The 9,275-nt window shown below is 42.5% G+C and overlaps 1 protein-coding gene across 1 annotated transcript; it reads left to right on the forward strand.

Moving 5' to 3' along the window:
• The first annotated feature begins 361 nt into the window (after positions 1-361).
• Positions 362-7,488, forward strand: CSTF1 (cleavage stimulation factor, 3' pre-RNA, subunit 1). The gene is made up of 5 exons (XM_014943774.1): positions 362-909; positions 2,333-2,610; positions 3,428-3,625; positions 4,364-4,754; positions 6,272-7,488. The coding sequence occupies exons 1-5, from the start codon at positions 741-743 to the stop codon at positions 6,529-6,531; spliced, it is 1,296 nt and encodes a 431-aa protein (XP_014799260.1). The 5' UTR covers positions 362-740; the 3' UTR covers positions 6,532-7,488.
• Positions 7,489-9,275: the final 1,787 nt, after the last annotated feature.

Raw genomic sequence — 9,275 nt, forward strand, 5'->3', positions numbered from 1 at the left:
CCGCCTCCGCCCCTACCGCCGCCGCCGATCGATGCGCTCAGGGCTCCGGTCGCCATTTTAGGGGGAGAGCGAGGGAGGCAGAAGGAAGGGTCGGTAGGTACCGCCGCCGCCCCGCGCTCCTGCTCCCCACCCCGGCCCTGCTGCCCGCCCCGGCTCTCCCGCCCGATGCCGCCCGTCCCCTGCTCTCCCTGACCGCCGTGCAGCGGCTCGGCGCTCCCCGCCCTCATTCAGTCCCGCTCCCACACGCCCCCTCCCCGCCCGGGCACTGGTCCTGCAGCCGGGGCTGGGCGGGAGGATGCGGCCTCCCGGGGAGGGAGGGAGAAGGGAGGGAGGGACCGGGCCGGGCTGGGTGGGGGTGGCGAGACTTCCCGGCACGTTTTTCGTTGATGGGCTCCCAGATCCGCCGGTGCCGGCGAGCGGCACTGACAGAATCCTTTTGCTAACCACTGCCGCATGATCTCTGCCTTCTCTATTGCTCCTTAATACATTTCGCCTTCTCTTTATCGGCCGGATTTTCATTTCTACAGCAAACAAGTGCAACAGGTTTTTCCTTTTTTCTTTTTCCCCCCTTTGATTTTTTCTGTCTTTCATTCTGACCTAAAATACGGTAATATTCGGTGTCTGCACCGAAATTCTGCAGGATGTGTTTTATTTGAAGGTTGTGGTTGTTTTCATGCAACTCTCTTGTATGTGATTTTTCTTCTTTATTTCAGGCCCCTCCAAGGCATTCCTTGCTCACAATGTATAGAACAAAAGTCAGTTTGAAAGACCGTCAGCAACTTTATAAACTGATAATTAGTCAGCTGCTATATGATGGATACATAAATATTGCCAATGGCTTAATAAATGAGATAAAACCACAATCAGTCTGTGCACCATCTGAACAACTGCTGCACCTAATTAAGTTAGGTAAGCTGGGAAAAAAAGCTAACATAAAAGTCCAGTTTCTACATCCCTAGCTTAAATCACTGTGAATTAAGAGGTTAGTATTACTGAAAAGACATTGTTTCAAAAGGTTATGTCAAGTAATAGTATAACATTTTTGTATATTTAGACACGGCCTTTGCTTCTGTGGCTTTTTTGAAGGGCATTCTAGTTCTGCGTTTCATTTCTTAGTATGCACCAAAAGCAAAACAGATCACTGAGTATTGTCAAAATCTGTTTGTTTGAACTTCTGTAACACAGAAGAATACCTGCTCGGGTCCCTGGGTTACTGGCAGCCTTCTAAAATTACACTCCAGTCAATGGGGTCACTGAGTCCACAGACCTAATGGAAGACTGACCCATGCAGTTCTCTGCCAACTTTAGAAATATTTCCTATATGGTTCTTCCTGACAGCATTGGAAAGGGCACAAGCCCTTCCATTGGCAACCTCACTGGCTTTTATATACCAGTCTCAAGAAAATAAGCTTCACAGTCTAGAGTCTCAGCAACAGTATCACCTGTTTTCTCTCTGTGTATCTTTTTCTCTGAGAGAACATTTTGCACTCAAATACCTGAGCTGCTGTTGAAACAGGCCAACTAAGTTACTGGAAGAGGTCTAGCTGTAACATCACGTCTTCTCTGTATTGTGACTCAACTGGTTCTGCTGCCTGAACTAGTTGAGTTCCAACGGTATAAATATATGAAGCCTTGTGTCTGTTTGAAATAAGACTGCTAGACTTGCAATTTGTAGATGAAAGCAACAAAAACATTTCTATTGCATTTGATCAGTTGATGATCACAGTTGGGCACGTACCTGAGAATTCTTGTGTCTGCCCTGTTACCTCTTCCAGTGCTGAACTCTCTTGGTTCTGTAGATCCAGCCTGGAAATAATAGAAAAAAAATCTGTAGGGTGGGTGTGAAGAGGAGTAAAGATTTTCAATTATAATGCTGGGATATTTGTGGTTTTTTCTTCTTCCATGCAATAAACCAAAAAGGAACAGAATCAATAAATGCTTCAGTTTTTTAATTCAAATTTCATGTAATATTGTTCGGGCTTGTTTCTCTCTGTGAAGAGCTGACTAGAGGCCTGTTGATGGCTTCAGTAACTGCCTGTCAGTGCCTTTATCAGTACTTACCACCCTACAATATTTGCTGGTTGTATTTTCACTGTTAATTTTAAGAGCTGTGTTCTGCTCTAGCGTAGCCAAAATACCTCTCATTTCTCAGGAGAGGTACTGCTGTGTCACTAAACCTGCTCTGCAAGCTTAGCTTTGTTCAACAGGGGCTGCCTCTCTTAAAACCTGCCTCCTGGCTGTTACAGAAGTCTCTAGTGTAGATCTGGCCACAGCCTGTCTGTCTGAGGAGAAGCTTAACCTGGTTTAAGTGCATCAACTTCTCTCTTTTCAGGCATGGAGAACGATGACAGTGCTGTTCAATATGCAATTGGACGGTCAGATACCGTAGCCCCGGGCACAGGAATTGACTTGGAATTTGATGCAGATGTACAGACCATGTCTCCTGAGGCTTCCGAATATGAGACTTGTTATGTCACATCTCATAAAGGACCGTGTCGTGTAGCGACGTATAGCAGAGACGGACAGTTAATAGCTACAGGATCTGCTGATGCCTCAATAAAAATTCTTGATACAGAGAGAATGTTGGCCAAAAGTGCTATGCCTATTGAGGTAAAATATGACTTGAATCGTAACCACTTTGTGAATTCTTGAGGTGCTGTCTGTTTGCCATGTCTGTGCCTTGTGGCTGGCTCAGTGGGTTGGACTAAATATCTGTCTCACCGTATTTCCTACTCCAACAGCGGCTCATAAAGTACCCTTGAAGAGAAGGAAGAAGAAATAGGGCAAGTATACCTGTGTAACGTCTGGCAGCAGCCTAGAGAATGGAGCCAGAAATTGCTTCTAATAGTTGCTGATAAACTGCTATATTGTATGAACACAGTTAATTTTTGAACCCGCTTACACTTCTGGCCTTTACAGCCTCCAGCAGCTGTGTGTTTCAGAGCTGTTCCACAGAATACATATTTATTTGCTTCATTTTTTCTCCAATACAGTTACCAGATAGCAATGTAAAATTGGGGTTGTTTGGGGGTTTTTTTGGCACAAAGTGCACACCAAATTCTCAGCAGTATCCTGCGTGAGTGAAAGTTGCAGTTTTCCCAGCTGGTGCAGCTTCCCTTAATTCTTGCAGCAAGACAGTGTTTTGATTTGGACTGTTTATGAAGAATGTGGTATGTTGTCTCGCATCAGTTCTCTACTACTGAAACTAGTTTGTCCTTGAGCAAATCAGTTGACCTTTTCAAGATACAGGGAGCTTGTCTGATAACAATTTATAATTGGCCTTCAAATAATGAATAGTAATTATCTGCCTAGTCGTGTGTCAGAAAGGTAGCTGTTGTTTCCCACTTGAGCAAGTATAAAACCTACTTTTCCTGTCAAAAGCATGTTCCATTTTCTAACACTCTGACTTGTTGAATGTTCTTTGTAGGTCATGATGAATGAGACAGCACAGCAAAACATGGAAAATCACCCTGTTATTCGGACTCTGTATGATCATGTGGATGAAGTTACGTGTTTAGCTTTTCATCCAACAGAACAGATCCTAGCGTCTGGTTCAAGGGACTACACACTAAAATTGTTTGATTATTCAAAACCTTCTGCCAAAAGAGCCTTCAAATATATACAGGTTAGATACAATACCAGTTCAGAGCAACCAAAGCTTGAATGTATACGTACTGAGGTATCAGTGAGTGGAATTGTGTCTGGGTTCCTAAGTGGTTTGGTGCGTAGGAGTATACAGGTACAAAATATGCAGACATTATGAAAATTACATGTAAAGAGTTTGTGCATAATGGCTACCTATATTCCTTAAATCTAGCGCCTGTCTGCTTTTTGTTCATCTAGACCAAATCTAATATGGGTAACTGTGAAGTCAATTACATTATCTTGATTTTGGAGGAGAGTTTCGGATTATGTGGTGGTGGGTTCTGGGATGTGTGACTGGCTGCCAAAGCCTCCTGTCACTTGTGTGTGATATCCCAGAGATGAGCAGGCACTGCAAGATGCTCTAAGACAAAAACTACAGTACATTTAAAGGTAGCCTGTCATTTTAATCCTATAGGAAGCATTTTCTATTTTGCAAAAACAATGTATTGTGCTAAGTGATAACTAGGTCTTTTAGCGCTTTAATGCCACCAGAATTTACACTTCCATGTCAGTTTTTTTTTTTTTTCTTTCTTACACCAATTATGTATTTTTGCTCAAACAGGAAGCAGAGATGTTGCGCTCAATCTCTTTTCACCCTTCTGGAGATTTCATCCTTGTTGGTACCCAGCACCCTACTACTTTAATGCCACCAGAATTTACACTTCCCTGTCAGTTTTTTTTTCTTTCTTACACCAATTATGTATTTTTGCTCAAACAGGAAGCAGAGATGTTGCGCTCAATCTCTTTTCACCCTTCTGGAGATTTCATCCTTGTTGGTACCCAGCACCCTACTTTACGACTGTACGATATCAATACTTTCCAGTGCTTTGTGTCCTGCAACCCTCAAGACCAGCACACTGACGCTATCTGTTCAGTGAATTACAACGCCAGTGCCAACATGTACGTGACAGGCAGTAAGGATGGATGCATCAAACTGTGGGATGGCGTTTCGAATCGCTGCATCACTACTTTTGAGAAGGCACACGATGGAGCTGAAGTCTGTTCTGCTATTTTTTCCAAAAATTCAAAGTATATCTTGTCAAGTGGAAAAGACTCTGTAGCTAAACTGTGGGAGATATCCACTGGTCGAACACTGGTCAAATACACAGGTATGTGGCAGGTCATCTTCTAAATACCTTTTTTTTCAGGTCCTGACCCCCAGCAGGGGTGGTAATACTGTCAGAAGAATAGCAATTATTAAAGGCAATGGGAGACGGCTGCTTTGAGGGTAAATTTCCCTTTGAAAACACTTAATGTAGACTAATTCCAGAAGAGGCGCAATGATTCTTGTATGTCTGTCAGTGTAAACATATTTAGTCTGAGTAGATCTTGGAGGCTTCCCTGACATCATTACTCCATTGTTTTCGAGGGAAGTTATCACTAAATTAGAGAAAAGTAAAAATAAATGCTGCCCTAAGGACTGAGACATATGTGCAGAGGGTTTTGTTCTCTGGTTTTGCTTTAGTGTGTTTTAGTAACAGTGATTACAATAACAGCATCATCAGTTCTCTTGCTGATGATCGTTTTGATTTTGTGACTTTTCTATTCGTTGCTAGAGTAGGGACACAGTTTAAACTGGAAGGGTCAAAACTAACAATCCGTTCCTGCCTGAAGTGGGCCACTCACCTGGACAGAGGGAATTGATTCAGGCAATTGATTCAGGCAGATTGAATTAATTTCAGGCAGTTGTTTTAACCATTAGATTCATGTGCAAAAGATGGCTCCAGTGTGCCTGCCCTGCCAGTATCCTGAAAAATAAGTGCAGATTCTTTGTTTCCTTTTTTTCCTTTTTTTTCCCCCTTTTTTCCAAGGATGCAATTGTGTGCAAGGTAGTCATGCTCACAGCGTGCTGACAATACCATGCTTTGATCTCAGCAGGATTTAAGAACTGGTGGAGGATATGAATGCAGCTGTGTGATGGGGAGGCTTTTGGGTCAAGCAGAAATGCGCTTAAGCTTTAGGAGTCGTAGCGTGAAAGAGGAGAGGATGTTGAAAATTCTACTTATCAGCTTTTGGGCTGTGTATGGCCCTTTTGTTGTACACTATTTTGCTCTCAGCCAGCAGGGTGCAGCACCTCCTTGATAAACTTTTGCAAATTACCAGGTAGGAGGCAGGTGTGTGCAGTGCTCATTAAATGCCTCTGTATGAAACACGTTTTATTTGAAGGCTGTGGAGGGAAGGTATGACCAGGTAGGTTATACAATGTGCCATATGATACATATGTTAAAAACAAAAGTTGTAACTGATAATGAGAATCTCTGTATTCTGCTATCTGTGGTCTTTCCCCTTTGTTACAGCTGTAAGTCTCATACCAAAAATATAAGGCAAAAGTGTTCTTAAAGTTAAATGATTGCACTCATATGGAGTGGCTGAACTTGACTGACACAGTGGGAGTATTTAATCTTTCTGTCCTCTCTGAAATTTTAGAATATGCTCCGTATATAACTACCAAAAAAACCCTCATTATTGATAGATCTCTTGTACATGGAAGTGGTAGACTAACTGAGAAGATAAGGCTTTTCTGTAGACTGCAGAAATTGATACTTACGAGATGTTTATTATTAGGTCTTTGGAACCTTTCTAAAACTGATCCTGTTTGGGTTAATTCTTTGCTGCATGTATTTAGGAGCTGGTTTGAGTGGACGACAAGTACACAGGACACAAGCTGTCTTCAACCACACAGAAGATTATGTGCTGCTTCCAGATGAAAGGACCATAAGTCTCTGCTGCTGGGATTCAAGAACTGCTGAAAGGAGAAATCTACTTTCTCTGGGGCACAACAGCATTGTCCGTTGTATCGTCCATTCTCCAACCAATCCTGGCTTCATGACCTGCAGTGATGACTACAGGGCTAGATTTTGGTACAGAAGGTCAACAACAGACTAAGGACAGCTTTATAAAACAGCGATTATCCAGATTGGTTATATCATCTTCTATTGATTGTACTGCCAGCGGATGCCTAGATGAAAGCCGTGCTGTGTCTGTTTTTTAAATTCTGTCAAATGTGGCAGAAAAATGTCAAAATATTGAGACTAAGTTTTGCCCCATGCTAAGTTTTTTTATTAGCATGTGTGGCATTAATTTTTTTGTAAGTCATCTCTAATTGTACTCAAGGAGGGGGGCGAGGAGAATAAAATGATCCTTGCAGGAAGGATCAAACTTGTTCTCCTGTCCTCCTAAATCCCGCGAAAGATAATGTGACTGTGTCTTGCTGGGACTGGGCAGCGTGAGCCAGTTCTGCTCTGCATTGTATCTGTGCAATCCCACCGAAGTCTGTTTAAAGAATGGATTACACAAGTAACAGCAGAACTTGGCAAATCTTTTAATGAAGCCTTAAGCTGCCTTCAGTTCTGATTGATTCTTTGTAAAGCTCTGTTTTGTATCTTTTAGTCTGGGGTATTTTTTTGGTGGATTTTTTTTTTTTATTGGCCAAGTGGACCTTCAATTCCGAGCCAGTCTTGTGCCATAAAAATCTGAAACAGGATTTTAAATTGTTTAGATGAATTCAAGAAATGGTGTTCTAATTCTGGTATTAAAGCTCAGACTTGAAATCTCATCGTCTTTTGAATTTATCTTAACAAGTGGGACCCCAAAGTGAATTAATGGTATTTTCAAGGAATATTCATGTTGCAACTGTAAATGTGACAGTGTGTCAGCATGTGAAAATAAGAGTAATTTTGCCATGGAGACCTGTATTGTCCTCTTCAAGAAGGAAACTGTTGTGCATATTAATTTCTGTATATGTACCTCAGAAATGTCACTTTGCTTCATTTTCTTGAGAAATTTTCATCCTATAAGTCTGTTACACAGCACTTGAATTACATTCTTTTTATTATTCAAAAACCCAGACCCACTGTTTCTTCTCCCCATTATCTTGAATAGTCCGAGTTTCCCAGACCTCATTCCATTCAACAGAAATACAGATCACTTAGAAACTCTGTGCTCAAAATTCACTACCTGTTTTTACAGATAGTTGCCTGTGCAGAGTTTTAAATGTGTTCATTCATCCTTGTGCAGTGCTCTGGGGCTGCTCCTTCGGGAGCCTTCCTTCACTCAAAAGTTCAGCACTTGCTTTCGTGAGGATTTTTAAATGTAAGATTGTTCTTACTGCTGGGTTAACTTTCCATTACTGCTGATGAAGTGTCTTGTCAAGGGCTGATGAGGGTACAGGTTTTGTCTGTATTTAAATAAAGATTACCTTTTTAAAAGTTATTTAATATATAAAGAAGGAAATGTATTAGTTTTCTTTTCTATATAACAAAGGAGAAATGACTACTGGGGACGTGTTAAAGCTTGAAAAATTAGTTTGTTGTGTTACATCTGAATTGGACATAACTGTAGACTTACAGTGTAGAAAGTAGGGTGGGGTTTCTAAAAGAGGTAGACAATTAAATTTAATTTTCCTCTTAAAAGCTACAGCCATGCAAAATGTTTCTCAGCCTTAGCAATCCTCTCCACTCTGCCTCCCTTCCAGTTTCTAAAGCTTGATCATGGGGGACATGAGATAGCAGTTCTGGTGCTTTTTTTTTGTGGAAAAACAATGAGAACCAGAGGTCGGTGGGAGGGAAAAGGGAAGTCCTGACACATTTATTAGTGTGTGCTCTTCTCCCACGTTGACAGCAGCCCCAGCCCCTGAACTGACAGCAGTGGCAGGTTTTTTGGAGTGTTGCATTTTTTTCAATGCTGTTAAAGAAGCTCTCCGTGAGAAACACATCTGCTACAGGTGTGTGAATTCTATTTTTGAAATACTATTTCGATGTTTTCTGTATTAAACCACTGCTGTGGTTGCTAAGTTAGCAGCGTGTTTTCACCTCAAGCTTCCGTAATTTTGTGGTCTTCTAACTTTTATTCTGTTAATGCAAAAACGTCCTGACATGGGCACCCTTCTGTTGGTTCTTTCTTGCTTGAGGCCAGAAGTTTGGGACTTTTCTGTTTAAGAAATAAGGGCTGGAAGAAACTTGACTCATCCTATTTAGGTAGAAGAAACTTAACTCATCCTATTTAGGTAGGTAACACAACCCTGGAGTGAAAGAGCTCAGCCCTGCCCCATCCCAGCAGTACTCTGGTGGTTGTGGTGGTTGACTGGTGACAAGAGTGAGGGGGCGAGGTGCTGCACAGCGTTCGGAGCCAGCCCGTGTGGAGGTACAGGCTGGAGGAGCTGCAGGAGCATCTTGAAGAAGCAGGTTGTGTGCACAAGTAGGTGTCCTGTTGTGCATGTGACCGCAGGGGAATGCCTCCTCTCACTGGGCAAGTCTGGAAGTATCTAGTTAAACATTCTTCGTGCGATCACGTTTCCTGCCACAGTCAGAGGGGCTTCACCCCTAGAATCTCCATTTCATCAATTAAAATCCCATCGCGGTCGCTTGCCCTTCACAAGTTTTGCAGTCGGTAGGTCTTGGTAGCTACGTCCCAGCGAGCTGCTCTGCTCGGGGAAACTGTCATCCTTGTGGTTTATCACCTCCTCAAGAAAGTCTTCAGCACCTCACTGAAGGTCCGTTGTATCCCTCTGGCATGTAGCCTTCTCTTGCCTCTCCTCGGAAGATGCTATTGTGGAAGCGTGGGGAGGTGATGCCACAACTAACACCTGGGGCCAACGAGCCGTGACAACCTGAAGACAGAGGACCTTTGGA

The sequence above is a fragment of the Calidris pugnax genome, unplaced genomic scaffold (genome assembly GCF_001431845.1).
Source record: "Calidris pugnax isolate Ruff unplaced genomic scaffold, ASM143184v1 scaffold118, whole genome shotgun sequence".
NCBI lineage: Eukaryota > Metazoa > Chordata > Aves > Charadriiformes > Scolopacidae > Calidris > Calidris pugnax.

Coding starts and splice junctions, on each gene's coding strand:
- CSTF1 (XM_014943774.1), top strand. CDS start 741: ATGTATAGAACAAAAGTCAGTTTGAAAGACCGTCAGCAACTTTATAAA. Junction 3,626..4,363: donor GAGCCTTCAAATATATACAG/GTTAGATACAAT, acceptor TTGCTCAAACAG/GAAGCAGAGATGTTGCGCTC. Junction 4,755..6,271: donor AACACTGGTCAAATACACAG/GTATGTGGCAGG, acceptor GCATGTATTTAG/GAGCTGGTTTGAGTGGACGA.